The sequence below is a fragment of the Heteronotia binoei genome, chromosome 8 (genome assembly GCF_032191835.1).
Source record: "Heteronotia binoei isolate CCM8104 ecotype False Entrance Well chromosome 8, APGP_CSIRO_Hbin_v1, whole genome shotgun sequence".
NCBI classification, from domain to species: domain Eukaryota; kingdom Metazoa; phylum Chordata; class Lepidosauria; order Squamata; family Gekkonidae; genus Heteronotia; species Heteronotia binoei.
The window spans coordinates 75,867,584-75,893,069 of record NC_083230.1 but is presented as its reverse complement, the minus strand read 5'-3'; the positions used below and the strand labels follow the sequence as shown (position 1 = coordinate 75,893,069).

General features: G+C 42.2%; 1 protein-coding gene across 2 annotated transcripts in view; it reads right to left on the bottom strand.

The window, feature by feature from the left end:
• Nucleotides 1-22,410, bottom strand: part of ERP27 (endoplasmic reticulum protein 27) — a 29,003-nt gene extending 6,593 nt beyond the window's left edge. The window contains exons 1-5 of one of the 2 annotated variants that reach the window (XM_060245277.1): nt 22,211-22,408; nt 20,949-21,049; nt 16,437-16,574; nt 5,852-5,968; nt 1,344-1,469 (exon numbers count right to left, since the gene is read on the bottom strand). In XM_060245277.1, the coding sequence (XP_060101260.1) occupies nt 1,344-1,469; nt 5,852-5,968; nt 16,437-16,574; nt 20,949-21,049; nt 22,211-22,328 (600 nt within the window). In that variant the 5' untranslated portion in view covers nt 22,329-22,408. Of the gene's footprint in view, nt 1-1,343; nt 1,470-5,851; nt 5,969-16,436; nt 16,575-20,948; nt 21,050-22,210 lie in introns of both variants that reach the window. The other variant, XM_060245278.1, reaches the window with a different exon arrangement.
• Nucleotides 22,411-25,486: the final 3,076 nt, after the last annotated feature.

The window sequence follows — 25,486 nt, the reverse complement described above, 5'->3', positions numbered from 1 at the left end:
CTCCTTTATCTTCCTTTATATTACAATCTCCTTTATCTTCTTCCCCCACAACTGACACCCTGTGAGGTAAGTGGGGCTGAGAGAGCTCTCCTAGGAGGTGCCCTTTCAAGGACAACTCCTGCGAGAGCTATGGCTGACCAAAGACCATTTTAGCAACTGCAAGTGGAGGAGTGGGGAATCAAACCCAGTTCTCCCAGACAAGAGTCCATGCACTTTACCATCACACCAAACCATGGTACCCATTCCTTCATCACAAGCCAGTGGAGTGATAGACACGATCCTACCTGTGGCTATATTTAAAATGCTAGGTATAGATATTACTTTGCATCTCCAGAAAGCTACTATAACTTTTATACCTGCCTAGCAAGAAAAAATTCTTCAAGGGCCAAAGCAAAAGATGGAGAAATTGACTTGTTTTGAATTTCCCTAGCTGCCAACAGGACAGGAACTCCTTTCAAATCAGGTAATGGCAATCTAGACAGAATGCCTTGTATGGGAAGAAAATTCCCTGCATCTGAGACTGTATGAACATCTGTATCCAGCATAAATTGAGGCAAAGCCAGACAATTATGTAAGCCAGACAATTATGAGGCTCTGCCCATATCATGGTTCAGCTTCAGTATAATACCCCCATGGACCTTTAGGCAGAGATTTTGGACCAGCTCCTGCCCAAACTTACAACTGACTTTGATCTGGAGTCTTTTCACCTATTAAGACAACATTTGTGCTGAAATGGTTTGGATCCAAACAAGTGGGGAAAATAATTTGCATGAGATCACACACAGGTGGCCATCAAGCCCCTGGTGTTTGGATAGGTAATTTAAACAGAGGGGGGGAAAACCTTACAGCTTTATGAGGCCTACAATTCTGACTCAGTGTCCTCATCACAGTTCACTTGGCAAGCTCAAGAGACAGCTGAGCTGTCACTTGGAGAAAGTTCTTAAGGTGTATGGAACATTCAAAGACATTGGAGGGATAGAGCAAGAGGGGTAGCCATGTTAGTCTGTCTGTAGCAGTAGAAAAGAGCACAAGTCCAGTAGCACTCTAAAGACTAACAAAATTTGTGGTAGGTCATTGCTTACTTCTTAAGATAAAGAAAACAGCAATCTCGCTCAAGTTTCCACCATTAATCTGAGCCTCAGATAAATAATAGAAATGCTGGTTGGTTGTGAGTAAAGAGGAAAACAAATCCAGAATGTGCTATGCAATACCCAATATTTCTAAAAATGACTCCTAGTATTAAACCCAAAGTGCCCCCAGAGCTTTGTTTTCATTAACAAAATGTCACCAATATGCAGATGTCCTTTAAACCCTCAGGATGCTTTGCAGGTTTATAAACTCACCTTTCCCTGAAACAAGCGGGCTGCTTCATGGTACTTGTCCATCCTCTCTGTATGATTTGGCGATGATTTGTCAGTGAACAAGAGAAGGTGGGTTTGAACCGTGCTGTTGAAGAGGCCGATTGCAGTCTGCCAAGACAGAAGAGATGAAGCCACATGAGGATTAGGGATATGAAATCTGAAACACTGTTGAAGAGCTGAGTCTTAGAACCTTACACATTCAAACATGACACTAGCCCTCAGAATCAAGAGGCTGAGTATAAACATGAGGAAACAATTATGGGAAGGAAGGGGGAAGGATACAATAAATTTGAAGGAAACAACACTTTGCAGGTAGGTTGGTGATTCTTTTTTTTTTTTAACCTTTTTAGACAATGCCATTACTCATACTGCAATATAAGGGGAAGACTTATGGGCACTAATCCTTTCCCATCTTGTCCTTTTCCTAACAAAAATCACTCCTGCCCACCTGTTTTTACCCTGTTGATGAAAACTTAAAGGTATGTAGCTTTTCTCCTGCACACACACAGATGTTCCCCTTAAGACCATAAACCCAGTGTTTGAATTGTATATAAAAGGATCATGGACCTACATTCTACCATTTGAAGTCTAGAGAAGCACTCAGAAGATCTCGCTTAAAATGCTAACTAAAGCAGAATGGAAAGAATCATCCTAAACAGAGTTATGCTGTTCTGACACCACTGAAGTAAATTCCTTGGATCCATAGCAGCCTGAGGAGAGTCCCAGAGGATGACAACTTCCCTCCTCTGTTTTCTTTGCTCCCCCCACCCCCACAGTTTTGCTGCTTTGGGTTGGTGGACCTGAAGTGAACTGGGAGTCCATAGCAAGAGGAGGGAATCAGTAAAAACCACTCTCCTCAGCAAACAAAATGGCTGTTCCATCAGAGGAGCTGCCACAGTGCTGATTGGGATAGCACTCTAGGATCCAAGCAAACAGGCTTGTAAGGGTGTAACTCTGCTCAGGATGGCCCTTAGGGTTGCCAGCTCTGGGGTGGGAAATACCTGGAGATTTTGGGGGTGGAACCAGTGGGGAGGGTGGGGTTTGGGGAGGGAAGGGAAGGGAGCTCAGCCAGGTAATATGCCATAGAGTCCACCCTCCAAAGCAGCCATTTTCTCCAGGGGAATTTTTGTTTGTCATCTGGAGATCAACTGTAATAGTGAGAGATCTCCAGGTGCTACCTGGAGGTTGGCAACCCTAATATGTGTTCTTTACCTGGTCTGAACGTTGCTCCATTTATCAACCTCTAATTAACCATTTTTCTTTATTTTGCTTGTATTGCTGAGAATTTTTAAAACATGCTATGCATTTAGAATCCTGGATACAAACAAGCTAAAGGCCAAGACTGAAACAAAATAAGAATACACAATTAAAAGGATTTTAAAACCAAAAGGATTTCACAAAACCCAAATCCAAAGTTCATGGTGAGATTCAACACTCAGAATGACAAAATACCTGAAATTTGATTTTTCTCTACCATATGCAATGCACATCTGAGGTGTCAGGTCCAAATTCACCATTCACATCATAAGAACATAACAGAACATAAGAGAAGCCATGTTGGATTAGCCCAAAGGCCCATCCAGTCCAACACTCTGTCACACAGTGGCCAAAAAAACCCAGCTGCCATCAGGATGTCCACTAGTGGAGCCAAGACACTAGAAGCCCTCCCACTGTTGCCCCTCAAGCACCAAGCATCCATTTTTACAGTGGCTCTTATCCTACACTTCACTGCTGCCCTGGTAAAGGCATGCTTTAATTTGCAGCTCAATTTTATACACGTTTATTTGGAAACATCCCACTGAGTGCAATGGAACTTATTCCCAAGTAAGTGTATGTAAGGCTGCAGGCCTAGTTGCTTATTAATCATTAAAATATATTTTCCTTGCCACTTTAAACAAATACTAATCGTCATTGAATTATATGTTTTGGTAATTTATATGATTTGATTAGTTTAATTATGGATTTAATAAAGTTGCTGTTTGGCACAAAGTGTTCTTCTGCATCAGACTGCAAATATTTGAGGCCACGGACTGAGTGACGGGGGAACCCTATGAAAGCGTTGATGCTGGTCTGGCAGCCAAGAACACACATGTGTATCTCGCCTTACCATTGCCATCACTATTTAGAAAAACACTGCCGAAGTCTGGAAAACATCTGAACACCAGTTTGATCTGTATTTGACAGTCTCAGAGCCAAAGCAAAGTGAAGGTTAACACAAAAAGAAGACCTGGATTTCTCTGGGTGCTCCCTGGAGACTGGATGAGTGAGCAGTAGCAAACACTAGGCCTCTGTGAAGAGCCTCAGGTAATCTGGCAGACTGGCATAGGCTTCTGTTGGTGGATTATCTGTCATCTGACTTTTCCTTCTCCCTCCTTCCCATCCACTTCCTGGACTTCAGCAGCCTCTCCCACAAGCCAAACAGGGTCTTGGAGAGCCGGCAACTGACCAACTGCCCCCCAGATGCCATACAACCACAGAGAAAGAGAGAGAGAAGCTTGTGTCAAACTCTGCCAGCTTTTCAATGAAAAAGAGGAAAGTGTGGGAGGATTCCAGAATTTAGCAAGGAAGAGGTCAGTGAGTACCTTTCTCACAAAGCCTTCCTGCTTGAGTGCACTGAGACTTTGGCATTAAAAGGAGGTCCAGCATCTTTCAGTTTCCTGGCTTTATCTCTCATTCCATAGACAGAGGCTGGGCTGAAACAGCGCTCTGGAGATTCAAGAAAAATGTTGTTGGAGGGTGGCCTTACCAGGCAAAGGAGAAAGCGCAATTGCTTGGGGATCGGTATTCATTCTCCTGTCCGCCTATACAGCATGCCGAAATCAGAACAGCAACAGGTTTTTCCTTATATGCAAGCAAAGCAATACAACTGAGATAGAGCACAAGTTCCACATTAACACATCTGCAGTGGAAGGCTACAGGCATGGGAACCCTTAGCTTTAGATCTGCACATGTTCTTCGGCTTTGCTTCTTGTCCAGTGGATATAAGCCATCTGGAACAAGGATGTAAAATACACCTCATGACTCGGCAAGCTGAATGCAGAGCCTACCAGGACCATGACAAACCTCTTAGTATCTGTTTCAACAGCAAAAGGCACCAGGGTTGTCAAGCATGTTGCAGTCCCAGATAGGTGGCTGGTGGGATGCATTTCGCTTGGGGGTAGCATAAAAGACCTATTTGCCTTTCTCCAGAAAGAACCAGTCTTATGTTCTATATGAGGACCTGTCAACCTGGAAGCATTCTGCACTCTTAATGCCAAACTCTTAGTGCCAAACAGTTCTATGGTTTGCAGCAATATTTAGCAGCTTTGGGTGGAACATCAGCTGTGCCCCTCTGTGGGAAGGAACAACCTTGGCCCGGCTATCTCTCTTTGAAATTCTCTAGTAAGATTACTCTAATGCTCTGTGCAGACCCTTTCAGCCATTGCAAAATTCTGCAGGAAAGTTGACAGCCACTCCATCAAACGTTCAATAAAGTACAAAGGTGCAAATGCTAGAATGAAAGGGCCAGGTGAACCTCATGGGGGAATTTTTTTTTTTTAAAGCATAGTGTCACAATGGAGGAGGCTTTATTCTTATTTACCACCTGCCTCATTTCTGTCAGCAGAGGGACTGAAGAAGAGCCTCCCTAACAAAACTGAGTTGGCTTTCTTCATCAGCTGACTCAAGCCGAATTTTAGGTTTTATTGGCTTCTGGTTTTGTTTGATACACTTTTTACTCTCATTTCAGTTTTTCTTTTTTAAATGCATTATGTTTTATTGTGAATTATGTTACATAAATGTTAAGAAAAACAGAATAATGATTATAATAAAGTAACTCAAAACTGGACGGGAAGGAAAGAGAAAGAGCCAAAGTTACTACAATGCATGGCAGTTCACTTCTGTTTCCCCAGTGAGTACTTTCCCACCCATACTAACTCTACACTTCTTCCAGTGTACCAGGCAGTCCACCAGGAGACAAATGCAAGCAGTGCAGATATCTCGTAGAACCAGATTATCAAATCAGAATATCATAACAATGGTGGAGATGCCTTGTATTATGGATAGGTAAGCATGCCTGCATTGTGTATAATTCTTGTTGTGACACATTGCAGAGGATTATGATTAGTTTTCTATTCTTTGCTTCCAATCGAGGTTTGGAGAAATTCAGCTCCTTGTCTTTGAATGCATCTGAAATGTCCCTAAAGAAACATCTAAACCAATAATCCTGGAAAACTTTTATTCTAGTAGCCTTTTTCCAATATGCCATTTAATCTGCCAGGGAAAGCCCAAGTGCAGCCATTCAAGCCACATAAACAAGTAACATTGCCTGGAGACAGAGGTTGTGATGCCTTTCCATATTCAAAGTAATTGTTCCCATGCTCAGGAGAGGTTTGTCTGACAAGGAGCAGTAATTCTAAGTGTGTGTGTTTGCTCTTGCAAAATGAAAGGGTGAATTGGGTAATCAAACATATAGACAAGGTCCCATATGATTTAGAGAAGCTATTAATTACCAGAGGATTGTACTCAGTCACCCAGCGCAGTTCATTGATCCGAACGAAGTGTCCCAGCTTTGTGGCGTCAATTTCTTTGCTCTCTCTGATTTCCAAATCTTGCCTTTTGTTGTCCACCTGCAGCAAATCAAATTGTCTTACAGCCATGCTGAGCTCTAGTCACTACTGTCCATCATATTTCCCAAAACAAGTAATGAGTGCATGAAGACAAGATTTTCTTGGCCAGTTCTTCTATTTTGAGGTGTTATTCCTAGTTACATGATAACCCTCCTTAGCCTTTCTCACCCCTGGTAGATGTTCCTCCTTGTGGCTCTACGGGGAGCATCTCCACCTTTTATATCACCCAAGACTTTCATACGTACTAGTACACAGAGCTCTCTCTTTGATTCAGCATTCCTCTTCCTTTTGTCCTGGCTGTCTGATCTGGATCATAACAGAATAGAAGAAGAAGATATTGGATTTATATCCCCCCCCTCCACTCCGAAGAGTCTCAGAGCGGCTCACAATCTCCTTTACCTTCCTCCCCCACAACAGACACCCTGTGAGGTGGGTGGGGCTGGAGAGGGCTCTCACAGCAGCTGCCCTTTCAAGGACAACCTCTGCCAGGGCTATGGCTGACCCAAGGCCATACTAGCAGGTGCAAATGGAGGAGTGGGGAATCAAACCCGGTTCTCCCAGATAAGAGTCCGCGCACTTAACCACTACACCAAACTGGCTCTCCAAGAATCTCTGAGAATCTCTCAGAGACTGTGGTTTTCAGTTGCCTTAAACTGCCCTGGGCTCTGGAGATATGAAAATTAGCTGACAAACATTTGTAGGACCTTTGGCTAGAGGATCTGAAGCCAGTCTGACTCTCTGCCCCTGTTGAAAAGATTCATCTGCTTATTTCATTACTTCTAAAACTAACAAACATTGGCACAAGCATGTATGGATTTCCTGGAAACATTATGCAAGAAAGAAATCTCTCCAGTAAAAGAGAGGACAAGAACTCAACCAATCCTCAAAGAAACCTGAACCTCAACAAAACCTCTCAACAATCAGTTATACTGTACAGGGGGAATGAATCCTTTGGGATAACTACTTGTAAAAATATTTGGGTTGCAAATGCTTTTAATTCATTTGTTTTATTCATTTTATGTGTATTTTTTTGTTGTACATCACCTAGAGCCTGGCACTGGCCAGGATGAGGCGATTCGATGATGATGATGATGATGATGATGATGATGATGATGATGATGATGATGATGATGATGATGATGATGATGATGATGCATGGAATTTCGAAATAATGCATACTTGTATACCTTATAAAATGTTTCACATCAATCTGTTAATCTTTCAGAGATAGGTCTTCCCCCAGTCCTCTTTTCCCATAGTTCTTAATCTAATGTGCTGCTATGCATTTTCAGGCCATAGACTTACGGGCTAATTTTTCTCTTCCTAGCAGTGGAGTAAAGTCTACTTAGCTCTCTGGAATTTAAAAAGAGGTTAATTCCAATATTAATCTAGTGTGAGCCAGAACACATAAATCCCTGGGAGAGTTCCAGAGACCACCAAAGTCAATGGAAAGAGTCCCAATGACTTCAGTGGGGTTGGAACGGACTGCAAGTTTGCATTTGAGAAAATGTCTGAGAAAACATAGATCAGCCCTATTCCAGTGCTTTGCATATTTTGCAGGCACATAAAGAGACTCCTGTGTTGCAGAATCAATATATATGCTCTATAATCTAAGTAGGAGGCAGACCTCCTCAAGGAAATTGCTAGGGGAGGGCACCTCCATGAGTTGAGCCAAGAGTATGGAAGACTAGTACACAGATATGTCTCTGCAGTTTCTGATCCTCAGATCATGCTTTTGAGCATATGTAGAACTCTTCTACCCCTTATAAATTCCCCTGAGAAACAGAGAGAGATTGTCTGTGAGCTGGTGTGCAGTGTTTCTGATTATGTTCATTAGGGTATTCTCTCTGACAAGGAGAAGGGTTGTTGTTTTTAATCAGGGTAAGAGTTAGCTCATCAGTTACAGTACCAGAAAGTTGCAATCTAGCAGGAATTCACCAGATGCCAATAGGAACTCATTGAAGATTAGCAAAAATACATTCTAGAAAGGCACACAGCCTTTTTTCTATTTACTGAAAGGCTGCGTGCCTTTCTAGAATGTATTTTCTTCCAGTCAAGATGGTCAGAGTGACAAAGCTGTAGCACCACTGTTCTGCTCCATCCCATCATGCATTGCGTCAAAACTTAAGTTGGCTGACTCAGGTCCAGTAAAGATCCATTCATTTGATGAGAAGATGGGGCCTAGCCTTATCTGGAACCATTATTTTAATTTCCCATTTTTACTATCTGGCCATCCTGTTCATTTCAGTCTCTGATACCTACAGTTCTTCTGATCTAACAGTCACTGGTTGATTTATTGCAGGCATTTTCCCCCCAGTTTGTATGTGTGCATCTTCACATTCTATTGATGGATATTAGTTCCAAGCCCATTTTCTTTCTGTATTTCTTCCAAATGTATTTGAGGATAGGGTAGGAGATTGACAACTGGCAAATGCATATTTATACCCTTTCAACTGAGCTTTGTTCTAGTGGCATCCTTTAGTTTCTTCCCTCATTGATCATACAAACAATCAGTGCCAGGAAAGACGGGAATCAAGAACAGTATATACAAAATGATACTCTTCTACAATCAAATCATCAACTTGAATTACCATCACATTTTAAAATAAAGGGATTTTTGAAGCATCACAGGAAGAGAACAATTATGACTAAGTGAAAATAGTTAAAGGAAATCTTGTTTCAATTTGTAGCACCTGCTGAAATTATATAAGGTGCTAGTGGACAAATAGTGAATCATCCTAAAATATTTTCCAAAGCATCACTGAGAAAAATCTATATCATCTGAAGTAGGCTGGACTGTCCCTTCTCAAGTAGGGTACTAGGTGCCTCAAATGCTTATTTCTGCCTCACAGCATTTTAAAATGGCAGACCCATGTAGAGCCAAGCTATTCTGTCCAACTTTGAGGCTGAGATAGCACCACTGCTGAACCTTGGTTTGATCTCATTAGTCAAGAATAAGAATTTTAAAAATGTTATTTGGAGATGGGTTTTGCAGTGTATTAAGACTTGGCTTGTCACCTTCAACAGCTGCCTTGTAGCCTGAAATTTACCAAGCAACATCCTTCCTTGAAGCAGTGTTGAAGCAGTGGGAAAGCTGTATTATATGTGTTAGCCTGCAGTAAAAGCCCTGGTAAGAAAAAGACACTTGGCAACAAATCAACAAGAGTTTGCTTTGCTCTGTCCTACCCTAGACTATGCCAATACTTGTTGACAAAGAAGGTACTGGTGTCTCATTCCCTATTTTAGTACAACTAAAATAATGTGATAAGGAAAGGTTGATTTGACAGACCAAATGTTTAGAAGTATAAAATCCAGACCTCAGATTCAGTGGGAGCTCACAGAAGCACTGCTCCTGAACCCTTCTGAGAATTCCGCCTCCTTGCCCATTAAATAGTAGGTGCAGCTGCATAACAATCCCTGGATAAGCTCCACCACCTATTTTTCTACAAAACAACCCCTGATAAAATCTACACATTTGCTTCACCTATGACACTTAATGAGAGGAGACCTTTGCAAAAGTCTTCCTTGGAGATTCTGCCAGATCTACCCTTGAGCAAGTAGCTTCACATTTAGTTCAACACACTGAGCTCCAGACAAATGTATGAACGAAAATCCTTAAGGGCATAGCTTTTCTGGTTTAGCTACTTCTCTACAAATTGAGATTCCAAACCAGAGTTGGAATCCTTGACAGCGAGAAAGAGCAAACCATAGTTTTGTGGAGCAATCAGGAGGGGCTGGACTGCTACAGGGAAAGATGGCCCTGGAAATGCAATTTGATGCAGCCTGGTGGAATTTTAGCAGACTTAGACAGGTATATGACTCTAAGAAGTTATTGAGAAATAGAGTAAATCTAACTACTGAAACTGGAAAGTGTTTAACTGGGTTTTAATTGTATAAGAATGTATTTGAGTTTTAACTGTGGGCATAATGCAATAGTGTTATCTAACTGTTTTGCTTTCCTATATATAGAGCTTAAGAGCACTGTCCTGAGAGAAAACTGGAGTACAATAAAGCTTATCTGTTGTTTTGAAAAGCTACTGGATCTCATGTATTAGGTTCCTGAGAATTTCAGGTTGTTTTGGGGAACTGTGGGTGAAGAAGAGCCCCTGGATAATACCCTTATAATAATGAATAAAAGCATGCTTCTGCCTTCAAAAAGAGGGTTCTGATGCAATGTTCGTTAGAAGCACAGACAGCCTTCAGTGGGTGTGTGTTCACAGATGTGTATTAGGATAAAACAAAGGTGCCTCATTGAGAAGCCTCTTGCTGGAGCTGATAAAGGAAGGGGACGGGAGGAATGGAAATTTTACTAGGAGTTGCAAGGGGGTGGGGAAAGTTGAATCAGATAAGTTTATGTGGCTGCCTGCTTGTTTTTTGGTGTGAATAAAACTGGCTGTATGTAGAACGATTTTAACTCAGTCATTCTGGGGGCCCATGCCCAACTGTGTTCTGCTTATGGTGTCATAAAGTAAACCTTGCTTCAAACCAGTAAGTCTGTGCGGACCTCGTTATTTCTCTGTTCATGGGTACAGAAAGTATTTATGAAATATATTTAAAGAAAAATGTCCACCACATGGAGCTGAAAAGAGAGGAGCTTCACCTGCTGGCCACTCCTCTGGGTCCCCAGCTGGAGATGGCTTCCAGGCCCCTTGGCCTTGAATGTGGAGGGAAGGGGGTCATGCTCACCTGGGTCTTCCTGCAGCCATTGAGATGCTCCCTGTTCCTTCATGCTACCCAGTTCCTGCCAGCTTTGGAAAGGGAACAGTAATCCAAAAGAAGTGTGCACCAATACTGTACATAAAATCTGAAATATTATATTATTATAGACAAATCAATGTACGCTACAATTGTGTATGTTCAACAATCCTGTACCATACAGATAATAATACAAATTGTCTTCTTCAAGGGACATAAGGAGTGTAGTAATTCCAAGTACACTGTTAGTAACAACTCCTTAAATGTTTGATAAGTTCAATTTTAGTCTGCGAGAAAAATTTCTCCTTCACCATACAGATCTTCCTTCCTTCTCTGTCATGAATGCTAGCTTATTCCAAACATGTTTTTCAAAAATTTTTTCAAAAAACAGATCTGATTAGATTTTATTCCAGGCGGACATAATTTCAGCCGGGACATAGTCCTCTGAAGTGGATCGGAGCATGAGCCTTTGAATAAGACAATTTATATTATTATCTGTATGGTACAGTCTTTTTGAACCTACAGAATTGTAGTGTTCATTGATTTGTCTATAATATTTTTTGATTTTATGTACAGTATTGGTACATAGTTCTTTTGGATTACTGCTCTTGTTACTGGGTAGGTCACTTTTGTGTTGCTGCAGCTTTGGAAAGGGAGCAACAACCACTGCCTCTTTGGTCTGGGCTCATGAGTGGTTTGAATAGGCCCTTGTTGCCCGGGAATGCCCCACTCTCTGCTGCCTGTGCCAATCAGACCTTTGAGGCTTCTTCTTGTGATGTATGTATCTTTAAGTAGGAGGGTCTCCATCCCATTGTTATGTATTTAACTTGTTTACAGTGGGATGGTAGAGAGGGCTATCTGCTCCATAAAACAGCTAATAAGGAAGGTAGAACATTCAAAAGAGGTATACATCCTGCATTATAGGAATATCGCAATACTCTTGTTACAGGAATGAAGTACTCTCCAGCAGAAATGTTAATGGGTAGAATGTTGAGGAGTATATCACCAGCATCTAAGCAGAAATTATGTCCCAAAATACCAAATGGCGTAAAGGAAGCTCTACAGGAAATCCAGGACACGCAGAAAGATTTCCATGATCGAGCAGCGAAGCCCTTAGGCCATTGAACAAAGAAGATTAGGTGTGGGTAAAGGGTAACAAGCAGTGATATCCTGCAGTAGTAATAGAGCAATGTGAACATCTTCGCACATATAGGGTACAGACTTCTGATGGCAGTAGCTATCGGTGCAATAGAGTTCATCTTAGGTGCAATCAAAGAGGTCTGGGAAGAGAACAGAGGAGACAGGAGAGGTTTGATAGTCAAATAACAGAAAGGGAAAATGAGTTCAACAGGGACAGGATAAGAAGGTGTTAGGAGAACCTAATAGTTTTCAGGAGAGATAGGATAGTCAAGTGACAGAAAGGGAAAATGAAGAACTGACTAGTTTTCAGAGAGTGGAAAGGATCCCTAGGTGTGTGGCATCTTATGGTAGGCATGTATTCTTTCCTGAGAGATACACACCATAAATTCGAAATCAGTATTCTTATGTTATTATATTCTTGTACTTGCTTATTGCATTGGTTATGTGAAGTTTTATTGTAGAATGTTATATAAAGTACATGTTTTAATCATCAATTCTTTAACAGTTAGTTCAAATGTCTTTTTTGTATCTTGGAAGGAGAGATGTGATGTAAGTGTCTTTAAGTAGAAGGGTCTCATCCTATTGTTATGTATTTAACTTGTTTAGAGTGGGATGGCTAGAGAACTCTCCAGCTACATGCTGTTTGTTGTTGGCTCTCCTTCCTGGTGTTTCATCTTTGCCAATAAAGCTGTTCTGTAAACAACAACTGTGTGTTGTTGCTTGTCGTTCCTTGGTGCTGAACGTTACATTTCTACTCTCTTCCAGTTGGGTCTCCACCCCCCTGGCCCCGCTCCAGTCAGCCAGCCTCATAGTCACCACTTCACCTGACTGCTCTGGACCCCTGTCATACCCAGAAGGTGTAGCCCCGCTGGCCAGCACAGGAAGAGCTGATGCTGTCATGCCCCCGTAGCGCATTACTGCCAGACAGCAGGGGCATTACTAGTACGGCTGCATTTTCCAGTGGGGCCCCTGCTAGCCAGTTGAGCTCTAGGGAAGGGACCTGGCTTCAATGCACCAGACAGGCATGTTCGCGGAGGTCTTGGAGTGGTGAGTGGGGGCAGTGGCTGGAATGGGGAGGACCCTCCTCTCCAGCAACAGTTTGTAATTTCAATGGAATGAAAAAATGTATCTGCTACAAAAGTGAAAGTCTTTCATTACTGACCCATGTGCAAGGGGAAGAAGGAAACACACAAACTTGATGATTCTCTTAGTTTTCATGGCTTTCTGTAACATCTGAAACACGGTGCAGTCTGAACTTCCAATAATACATCGAAAGCTACCGATGGCTAAAATATACCATGGTGCCTCACATCTCTATGGTTATAAGCCATATATTCCTGAATTCTCAATGAGAGTAGCGCCAATTCATTTGGCTTGCATAGTTCTCTTCACCTGTGGTTTCTGCTAGGATGACACCTAGCCAGCCCAGAGGCACCTAGCCAGCCCAGTCCAGGGCAAAGCAACACAGAAGGAGGCACCTGTGGAAGGTGAGGCAGATGCCAGCACCCAGGCCAGCCCTGAGCAAGGCAAGGCATGTGATGTGTCATCAAGTCACTTCCAACTTATGGCGACCTTATGAATTAATGTCCTCCAAAATGTCATATTGTTACCTCATGTCTTGCTCAGGTCTTGCAAACTTCCTTGATTGAGTCAATTCATCTCCTATTGGGTTTTCTTTTCCCATTGCCTAGCCTCAGTTTATTCATGTTTAGCTTCCAGGGAATATGGGCTTATTTGTACTTTTGGTGGCCCATGGTATCCATAAAACTCTTCTCCAACCCCACATTTCAAATTAATCATTTTTCTTGTAATTTTTCAGGTGATCTGATAAGACAATATAAACAGACAGTTGACCCAAAACACTAACAGCTTGGTACTATAGAGAATTACACCCTTCTAGATCTATAGAAGTCATTGGACTTCTTTGCTTAGGACTGCACTGTAACTAGCTAAGGAAATTGCTAGTAATATACCTGTGCAGCATAGCTGGAAAGGCATCCTGTGCACAACTATGAATTGCAACATTAGGCTGGCCAGTGGGGGCTGTGTTTGTACACCCCCTCCATTCCTTCTCCCACCTCAGCCAGGAAGTAAATAGAAGCATTGTTAGTTTTGCCACCTCTCCCAGAGTGGGAAGTCTTCCTGACCATAGCTAATTTGCAGATGTGATTTAACATCAGCGTCTGGCCATTTTAAATTCCCCATTATTTAATGCTGAGGCTAAGGGAAAGGGAGCTGAATACAAATAACAAAACACCCAGTCAGACAGGCCAAGTGGCAGGAAAGGCAGACAAGAGGAAGGGTGGGGCAAAGGCAGAAGGAAAAACAAGCAGCTGGATAAGAGCCATTATCAATCCATCACATGTAATACTGCCCCGCCCCCCGCCCCCCACCCTGGGACATGTCTGTATGGGGCATTGTTCAGGAATCAGATTATTCAGCCGCACAGGGTCAATCCATATATGTAGAAACAGGGTTGCAGATAGTTTGTTGCAGACATTTTAATGGTCTGTCATATTGAACTAACAAACAAAAAACTGCTGCCTGTGCAAGAAAGATAGAATCTAGTTACCCCAACATTTACTCAGACATGGAAGTTTTCTATTTGCAAGGTGCTTTTATACTAGCAGCCCCGTGGCGCAGAGTGGTAAAGCAGCAGTACTGCAGTACTGTGGTCTGAACTGTCTGCTCATGACCTGAGTTCAGTTCCAGCGGAAGCTGGATTCAGGTAGCCAGCCCAAGGTTGACTCAGCCTTCCATCCTTCCGAGGTCGGTAAAATGAGTATCCAGCTTGCTGGGGGGAAAGTGTAAAAGACTGGAGAAGGCAATGGCAAACCACCCCGTAAAAAGTCTGCCATGAAAATGTTGTGAAAGCAACGTCACCCCAGAGTCGGAAATGACTGGTGCTTGCACGGGGGACCTTTCCTTTCCTTTATACTAGGGGAGTATTCAAATGTGCTATTCTCACATTCATTGCCCACAGTCTGAATTGGCAGGATGTGCTGATATTTCTACAATTGATTCAGTGCATCCAGTTCCCACTATGTGCATTATACCCATGCTTTCTTCACATAAGGATCTTCTTCAGCAGAAGTAAAACAGTCTGCATGGAAGAAATGAACTCTGTGGAGGAGGAAAGCCCCATGCCACATTATGTTTCCTTTCCTGGCATCCTACACCTACTGTTTAGTACTAAAGGGCTGAAAAATTAGGAAGCACTCATATATGATTAGGGTTTGTAGAATCTTTCGGGCTCAAGTGCTGTGTTCTACTGGAGAAAGTTTTCCTTCCAGACGTTTCATTCTCAGCTGCGGAGAACATCCTCAGTGGCGTTGCAGCCGGAGCAGGCGCTCAGACCTCAATGCACAGCAGCCTGCGCTCAATGCACAGCAGCCAAGAAGGTCAGAGCGCCTGCTCCGGCTGCAATGCCACTGAGGATGTTCTCCGCAGCTGAGTCTGGAAGGAAAACATAGTTGTGCACAGGATGCCTTTCCAGCTATGCTGCATAGGTATATTACTAGCAGTCTGGAAGGAAAACTTTCTCCAGTAGAACACGGCACTTGAGCCCGAAAGATTCTACAAACCCTAATGATGTTACCAGCCATGAAAACCTGAAAACACTCATATATGCACATGTCTACAATGGGGTTGTGAACATCTTCAGCAATAGCAAGCATATCAGGCCAGATCATTTTCTGAGGCTTGTTTTCACATCCCCATTTCCAGGGCAATTCTATCTCCAAAAGGTAGAAGGCTTTGACCCATGATTAAGTCATACCAAAATGGGACAAGCAAGTCTTATCAATCCCAGGATATGCACAATGATACAACTTTTTAAAAAGATGATTCCTTAAATATGGTTATTTGCCATATTCCATTAGGTCTTGGTTTTAGTGACAGTATGACTAAATTATGTGGTGCTGGAAAAGGATCTTGAGAGTCCCTTGGACTGGAAGAAGAGCAAATCAGTCAGTCCTAAGGGAAATCAACCCAGACTGTTCCCTGGAGAAGGTCAGATGCTGAAGCTGAAGCTTAAATACTTTGGCCACCAAATGAGAAGGGAGCACTCCCTGGAGAAGATCCTGATGCTAGGAAAGACAGAAGGCAAAAGAAGAAGGGGATGGCAAAAGATGAGATGGCTGGACAGCATTACTGATGTAACAAACACGAATTTGAGCAGACTTCAGAGGATGGTGGAAGACAGGAGGACCTGGTGTGAATTTGTCCATGGGGTCACAAAGAGTCGGACTCGACTGTGCAACTGAACAACAACGACTGAATTGAAGTAACAAAAGAGTTTTCTGGCACCTTAAAGACTAACAAATTAATGGCAGCACTGACAAACTACCTCATGCACTAGTCTGAAAACACTCTCTTGGATTGTCCCAAAAAGAAAAAGAGCCTGTTTTCTTCACTCTTTGCATATATAGTATGGAATATTTTATCCATGTTTTCCAAGTGTCTTCCAGGCCTCTTCCTGCTGCTATTTGACATATTTCCTCATATCTTCCCATTAAGAGAGTATGAAATTGACTCCCACAGTCACCATCTGAGGTAAAGGAAAAACCCATTTATTCAGAAATACTTGTGGTAAGGTTGCTGCATGGAGCAAGGCCACATGAGGAAGACTTACCATGCGGAAGAGGGAAACTGTGCTAACTGTGATGTTATAATGAGAAAGAACATTGGAACTGTTGCAGAATCCAAACAGTACATCTTGCACATTTTGAACCATGGTGAGAAATTCAGAAGCTTCTGGGAGCTGTGAATCCTGGAGGGACAAAAACATAGCAAAAAACGTCAAGCACCTCTACACTACAATTATATAACAGTAGTAAACCAGTTTGGCTTTCCCCCAAAGAATTCTGAGAACTAAAGTCTGATGAAGGGGATGGAAATTCTCTTATTGAAGTATTTAGCCCTTTCACTGTTTCTAGGCTTCTCTTGAGAAAGAGAATGAGTAGTAAACCAGTTCATATAACATTTATTATTAAAATATATATACCCCAGCTTTCCTCTTGACTCAAGGCTCATGCCCAGTGAGGGAGGGGAAAAAAGGAAGAATGGAATAAAAAGAGAAGCAAAGAGCAAAATATACTGGATTGGGAGGGGAGAGAAAAGAATAACACGAGAAAAATAAGGTCAAGTGTGTAGCTGTATTAGTCTATAGTCACAAAATAAAACAGAAGACCATTGGCACTGGTAGGAAATGATCTCACAAGACTCATTCCTTTTCATCCTGGAGCTCTGAAAGTTCTGCAGCTATCCAAATGACAAGGCAGCCCTTACTATCATTTCTCTGGGTATTCACTACTGTCACCAATTGTTCCGGAAGAGTATCTCCTCCTGCTAAAAGAATTAATACCTCTAGCAGCCTTTCCTGCATTGTATTTTAGAAGCGCCATCCAGTTGCTGTACTTGATCAGGCATGCTTACACCATTCCTTTACATCTCTACTCATGTCCAGAGAATTTATGATCTCACCATTGGGAATCCATCTCCCAGAGGGGTCATTCCCTATTTTCCTGACCCAACAGGAAAAATTTGATCCAGCCTCCTGGCTTTTCCAATCCCTGTCGTCCCATTGGTGTGACAATCTAGCTGAGATGTTAGCTAGTAAACTGTTTGTCTGACTCCAGCAAGAGCCATTTGCATCTCTAAACACTGAAATGCTCTGTGATAGCGGATTGAGTGCTAGTGCTCATACTCTGTACCTTTCCATTCACCAGCTACTAACTTGCAGCCAAGCTTCAGTACATAGGTAAAATACATATCCATAAATTTGATGTCTAGGGTAGGCATTTTTCAACAGGCATCTTAAAGACTAATAAACATTTATAATTTTTATGAGTCAGAACATCATTACATGCACTGAAGTGCACTTCAGTTAGGTCAGTGTTTTTCACAACAGAAAAATGGGGAAGTTATTACAGAGTCTGAAACAAGATCCAATAAAAAGAGTAATCAGTTAATTCAGAAAGGGTGAGAAAAATACTAAATGAAGGCTAATAAAGCAATTCAGTAGGCTGGAGAGATTTCACCCTCAGATATTCTTCAGACCCCTTTCCTGTTAGCTGGAATTTAAGAGAAAAATGCTGCCATCTAGTGGCCCATTATATTTGTACATGTTTCTCCGTGGTCACCGGCCAAGAGAAGGTGAAGCTGGCTTACTGCATCATCCAGGTTATCCTTATCTACTCTGACAGGCAGCAGCTCTCCAGTCTTTCGCATCACCTGCCTTGTATTTGGAGATGCCAGGGATTGAGCCTGGGACTTTCTGTGTGCAGAGAAAATGTTCTGCCACTTAGTTACTGCCCCTTCCAGAAGACAGATTTGAAACCAAAAGTTCCCAGCTAAAGCACATCCAGTTATTGGGGGAGAGAGATTTGAGGTAGAGCAGGAAGAATTTGAAGGGGGGGGGAGATGGGGAAGAACAAATTTCTTCAAATTCTCATGCTCTGGAGTGGGGGGGGGGGCTTGGGAGGGATGGTTAAGCAACTGCAAAAAAATGTTCAGAACAGGAAATTCAGATCTGGAATGGGAACAAGACAGACAGTTAAACTGAGGCAACAGTGCTTTTGAGCATTCTAAGTAACCCAGTGGGCTTCATCTGGCCAAATCAAGTTTCTAAAATGAAGACCTGGGTTTCATGCGTATGCAGGATATTTTCCTGGACCATGAGTTTTTAAAAATAGCAGCACAATGTGTAAAAGAAGCAAGGTGCCTTCTGTGGCTGCAAGATTTTGACAGCTTTTTACTGTTGAGAGAAAGTGGTGTGGTCTTGGGAACTGGGATCCAGAGAAAAGATCTGAATGATAACTGACATGTATGAAAAATAGTCTTATCTGGCAGTTATAATTCAGGTATTTTCTCTGGATAATGTATAGTTAATTAATAAATTAATAAATGAGTCATGGAGCGGAGGACTTTGTAACATTTAATGAAAGAAAATATAAATAAGTTACATTTTTAAAAAACAGACAATTTAAACCATAGTTCATTACCACCTCTTATTCTTGGGCAGTAAAGATTCAGCCAAAACAGTTGTGTCCAAAACTATTTAGTTGTAACCTTGATATGTTGTTTTTATTGTTGTAAGCCACCCTGAGCCTGCTTGCGGGATAGGGCAGGATATAAATAAAAAATTAAAGTAAATTAAATTTTAAATACGGTAATTTGGTGAGCCTTTTTGATGAAGATATTTCCAGATCTAAGCAGCCAAGAAGGCATCTTTGCAGAACTTTTTGGCTCTTTATGTGTCAATCTCGTGGCTGGCATCCTTTGGAGGGAAATTTCTGGGTTAAACTAGATGTGACACCAGGAAATTCATGAATGTTTCTCCTACAGATCTTTTTTAAAAAGAATATATAAAAACCCTGGAAGCCATATTTGGAACAAGGCTACAGCACAATGGTGGAGGGGTTAACCTTCCCTCCCTCCACCATTTCTCAACCACAGTCATCTTCCTGGAGTTGCTATATATGCCCCATTTGTGGAAACATGTTGCCTATTGAGGCCTGCAATAGGCCCAGAGGAGGGGAGGAACAGGGCTCCAAAGTATGTGAGTATTTGGTAAATTGATGCTATCATACTCATTTCTTCTTTCAGTTGCCAGGTCTGTGTTGGAAAATACCTGGAGACTTTGGAGGTGGAGAGAATGGGGTTTGGGGAGAAGAGGAGCTTCAGCATTGTGCAGTATTATAGAGTCCACCCTTCAAAGAAGCTTTTTTCTCCAGGGGAGCTGATCTCTGTCAGATGAAGATCAGTGTATGCAGGAGAATTTCAGGCCCCAACCGGAAGTTGACAACCCTAATTTCTTCTCCAATATAGACTTAAACTACAGCTCATATGCTGCATAGTCTGAACAGCCCAAACTTTAGAAACACTCCAGCCTTCTAAGCCCATATGCTTTCTTGGATGTAGACAAGTGTAACTTCACACTGGATGGCACCATGTGTGTTGCCAGGATCCAAAAAGGCACTAGCAGAATCTGTTGCTCAAAAGCTAAGACCAGCCTAGCAATTGGCCTGCACCATTTGGATCAAAGCAGGCCACAAACTAAGAGGGGTAAAGAATAAGATGCCAACTCAAGTGAGATGGTCAAACTACAGGAAGAAGCAAGCCCTTCTTGCCAATTTCACCAAAAGAATATTTTCTTTTCAATCAATCAATTTTTTTTCAATCAATTTTTATTTGTATCCCGCCCTCCCCGCCGAGGCAGGCTCAGGGCGGCTAACAACATAATCAATACATTAGTTTACAAGGTATTTGAGCATAACTAATTAACACATTAATTAAAATTCTACTAAAACTCTAAAATCAATAAAATGATTAAAATTAATATACTGGTGCTATTGTGTAGGTTTCACTAGCAGTTTCCCTTAATCGGTGAAGGCCAATCGGAACAGGGTGGTCTTGCAGGCCCTGCGGAACTGTTCAAATTCCCGCAGGGCCCGCAGATCCTCCAGAAGCTGGTTCCATAGGCGTGGAGCCATAACAGAGAAAGCCCGATCACGGGTACTCTGAAGCTTTACCTCTCTCGGCCCGGGGATAGTCAGCAAGTTCTTCCCAGCTGACCTCAGCGCTCTCTGGGGTTCGTATGGGGAAAGACGGTCTCTAAGGTAGGCAGGTCCTTGGCCATATAGGGCTTTAAAGGTAATAACCAGCACTTTGTAACGAATCCGGTATATAACTGGCAGCCAGTGATTTTCAACTCCCACAGTGATTAAACCAGATCCCATGTGTGAGCATAATCAATTTCTTGTGTCTTTTGTTTCCTGGAACCTCCCAAGTATGCACTCCTCTGAAATGGAAGGAACAACCTTCAGAACACATGCAAGAAATAAGATAAACTGAACACTGTGCTGTCAAGATTATTTTGAGGCCAACTCTGCAGTTTTTGGGGGAGTGGGGCTGTGTTGCATGATCCTGCCTGCCTGAGACCATTCAGATGTAGGCAGCATCAGCATACTGTGCTGCCTTCTAATTACATTGTGCTAGTCACAAAAGACAAGTGCTCATACCAGACAAAACACAGCATCCATTTGCTTATGCTGCCTATCTAATTTGTACAAGAAGAATGGAGGTTTTGCCAATACACCAAGACATGTGTGCATTTTACAGCCTCTGAGGAATCTCAACAGACCTGGAAGAATCCAATAACAACCAGTTCTGCTGTCTTGATGAATGCATCTGTGGCTGCCACATTCTCCAAAATGATTGGTTCCTTCACGTCTTCAGCAGCACCTAGAGAATGGAAGGCACCCACAGTATGCTCTCAGAGAAAAAATCTCAATACCTCCACACAGCCCATGCCCATCCTTTCTGAATATTCACATCAGCATCTGACCTGTTGCCACCATGATCTCCTCGTATTTTTGCCTAGGCCTAACCTGTCCTTTTAAAACACCTTCCTTAGTTAAGGTGATTCCACACTGCGATCCTCCTGCATTCCTGAAGAATCATTTTTCCACATTAAGGTGCCAGCAGAATTGAAAGAAGGCTTTCTGATTACAGGTAGCTTTTAAGAGATGGAGCCTATTGGACTTCAATCAAATGCTGTATTGCATTGCTCATTTTAGGCAATCACATTTTATTCACTTTTTCAGATTTTTATAAGTCTCTTTGGACTTTGAGGTGGAAATGAAGATAGGCACAAACTATTATAAAAAGGGATTCTCTGCCCATTGCAGCTAAGAAAAGCTCGATACTGTTCAGGCCGTTCCCATATGGTGGCCCTGATTTAGCAGCAAGGCAAGATATAATTGTACATAAACTTAAAAAAAATCTAACCTCTGGCCATAGCAATATATCTCATTGGGTTGGAGGGAAGATTAGGAATACTATTTTAAAGATTGAATTCTCTCAGGAGTGCTCTTTAATCCAGTCAATTGACAAATAAACACACATGAAGCTGCCTTCTATGGAATCAGGCCCTTGGGACATCATGGTCAGTATTGTCTATTCAGACTGGCAGCATCTCAGACAGGGGTCACATTATTTGTTACCTAGTCCTTTTAAATGAAGATGCCAGGGAATGAACCTTGGACCTTCTGTGTGCCAAGTAGACACTCTACTACTGAACCATGGCCTCTTCCCAGTTACACAGGTCAACCACTTGACACGGCTGTCTTAGAAGGCAGGATTATATTTTAATATATTCCACTTTGAGTAGTAAGGAAAAGCAGTAAGGAAATGTTTTTAATAAATAAGCCTTCTTGGGAGAAAATATACCTCCTCTTTTCCCTAGGGATATCCCAACATTCTTGCTTGAGTGATGTGGTGCCCCATTTAGTAGAACAGTTGACCACCATCTGGATGAACTTTCCTTCTTTCTAAGCTGATGTATACAGTGTCCTCACTGCCCGACTCACTCATAGTTTGAAATCTGCAGTGTTGATTTCTTACCTTGTGGCATCGGCTCCTTCCCAGCACATTCCAACAGCAAGACTCCACTGAAGAGAAATACAAGGAAACCCTGCGAGATGCAGATCCCCATTGCCCTGCCTTTCCCTTTCCTGGCCATGCCTTCTGCTTTGAGCTTTGCAGACAACTCACCAGATGCTTCCTCCGATGTGTCAACACCTTCAACTGTGAGAATGAAACACCTGGGAATAGTCAAAGAGATAAGCACCTGGTGGGAATATAGGCTCCCAGAGCCTCTTTTTTGTGCATAGCCCAAAATGTGTATGTCATTTCTTTAGCAATAACATGACTTTATATGTACTACACAGAAACACCTTGACACATGTAGCCCAAATTAATCATTCATTAATGTGGGTCCCATTTTATTCTACAGCTAAGAATGTGTAGGCTACAGCAAAGCTGATTGTAGTAGAGTTGCTTCTCAATGCAAGGAATGGTGGTTGGTCAATCTATTTAAACTCTATCAATGAAATCTGAGTAAATATTGAAAATAATAATAGGGAAAAACATTCATTCTTTGCTTTGTATGTGTCACATCAGGTGCCATCTCAGAAAAAGCATTCCGTCCTGCATGAATGGAAATGCCTCATCTTTGAATATGACTGAACAAAGTTTGAGTCCAGTGGCACCTTTAAGACCAATGAAGGAGTTCTAGGTATAAGCTTTCACATGCATGCACACTTCTTCAGATACATTGAAGCAGACTTTGCCAGCCATTACATATAGGCGTGCGGTGGGGGGTGTTAGTTGCCTAGAAGGGCTAGTTAGAGTCAAGATGCATAAGTAACTGAGTGATAAGTATAGCTAAGATTTGATTGAAGGAGTTGGTAAGACCTATGAATAGCAGCAAATTAACATACAGATAATAAGAGTTAACAAACAAATGCAAGAACTGAGTGATTTAGCATGTGCAGTGAAAGAAGAAACCAATATCTCTGTTAAGCCCTGCGGGTTCCATTTTCCTCAGTGTTGTAATAATTTGTAATTCAGCAATCTCCTGCTCTATGTTTCTGAAATTCCTTTGCAATAAAGCAGCTTCTTTGAGGTCCTCCACTGAGTGTCCTGGGAAGTTGAAATGTTCTCCTACAGGTTTCTTAATTTTGTGATTATTAGTATCAGATATTTGTCCATTTATCCATTGATGTAGGGTTTGACCTGTTTGCCCTATGTAGAGAACGAAGGGCATTGTTGGCATTTAATGGCATCTACAATGTTAGAAGATGAGCAAGTGAATAAGCCTGGGAAGGTGTAGTTGATGTTGCTAGGTCCAGTGACTTTCTTGTCTGGGTGTACATGGCAGAAAAAGGTTTATTGCAAGCTCCGGTACCAATGTCCATGTTCAAATTAGATGTTGTATTATTATGGGTGATGAGTTGTTTGCGATTGGGGGGCTGTCTGTGTGTAAGAAAAGGTTTGTCCTCCCAGTATTTGTAAAAGTGAATTGTCATTATCCAGTAGAGGTTGTAAGCTGATGATGATGCATTGAACTGTTTTGAATTGAGAGCTGTATGTGGCCACTAGTGGTGTTCTCTTGTTGTCTCTTTTGGGCTTGTCTTGCAGGTACAGAAAACCTGGGTACAGGTTCTGGGTACAGAAAACCTGTTGCAATACAGGTCCTATGCTTTTTATGGGGAGCAGAAAGCAGGTGTTTCCTGACAAAAAGTAGTGGGGAGAAGACAATAAGGGTTTAAATGACTGCAAGCCGTTTAAACCCATGCTTTCTGCTCTTCATAAACTGCCTTAAAATTTGTGGAAGTTTGTGGTGGCTCTTAAATTAGCGAACATCACTTCATGAACTGCCATGAACCAGCCAAAATTCATCATGAACTTTCATTCATGAGCCAGTTCATGCCCATCCCTATAAATAACATTTAAAGAGTTTGGAGTATTTTTTTAAAAAAAATGATTGCCTTATCAAGGACATCTTTGTAAAATGATAAAAAGCAGAGTTGCACCATCCTAGGTCAACTGAAGTCACTGTTACCAAAAGAATGTAACTCTGTTTAGGACTGTGCTGCAAAACAACTAACCATTGGCCGTTTTCCCACTTACCTTACCCCGGAGCGACGTCCCTCTTCACCACGCTGCGTCTGCGCGGATTTCGCACAAACTGCTGCGCAGCACCAGGAAGAGCCACGTAGTCCCGGGGCTTTTGTGTCGCAAATGTAAACCGCCAAAAAGCAGGGACTACGTGGCTCTTCCTGGTGCTGCGCAGCAGTCTGTGCGAAATCCGCGCAGACGCAGCGTGGTGAAGAGGGACGTCGCTCCGGGGTAAGGTAAGTGGGAAAACGGCCATTGTTTTCCTAGGATTGGATCCAGACTAAATTTTCCATTATCAGAACAGAACTTCCCTGCCTCCCCCCTCCAACTACAGCCCACTTCATGAAATGCAACTCCTGAAGGATAGGGAACTCTGAGGAATAATTTGATGGCGGGTTCTAGAGTGGGAGGGAGAAATCGGTGGAACTTGATCATTTAGACGGGATCCAAACCATACTTTTGGCACTTAGTGAATGTTTTCTAAAACTAAAAGTGAGTTTAACCTAGGACTTACATAAATTTGCCTCTTGTTAATACGCTCATAAGTACATGATATTTTAAATTCAAACCCACAATGTTGAAAATACTTCCTACCATTCTTTGCAAAAGTTTTTCCCCCCTTAAATGCCTCCCTCATAGTTTTCATATTTTGGTTCTCTTTGACCCTCTCTTGCTATTATAGTTTTAGGTTCTGAAAAGCAACTCTGTCCTGAAGCAGGTAAGATTTCTGCAAACTCCCTCACCTCCATGCAAAGCATGTTCTCAGCCACTGAGACACAGCTGATCTCCCTCATGTACTGTGGGATACAAAAACAGCACTACAATATGTAAGGTAAAGAATACTATTGAATCACAACGGGCTAATGGCAACCCGGTTTTTAAGGCAATAGATGAGTGCAGGTAGTTTGCTATTATCTTCCTCTGCATAACAACTCTAGTCTTCCCTTCCTATGCAAATATCGACCCTGCTTCAATTCTAAGCTATGATGAAATCAGACTAATGGGCTCTTAAGGCTGCTACTTCACTACAGTGCCATAAATCACAGCTGATTTATGGCCAGCAGGGAGCTTTCAAGGCAAGTGAGAAGCAGAAGTGGTTGCCATTGCCTTCTTCTGTAGAGCCTTGCTTGATGGTCTCCCCTCCAAATAACGACCCTACAGCTTCCAAGATTTGGCAATACCATGCCACCTTCTCTCCTGTGTCAACTAATAATGATT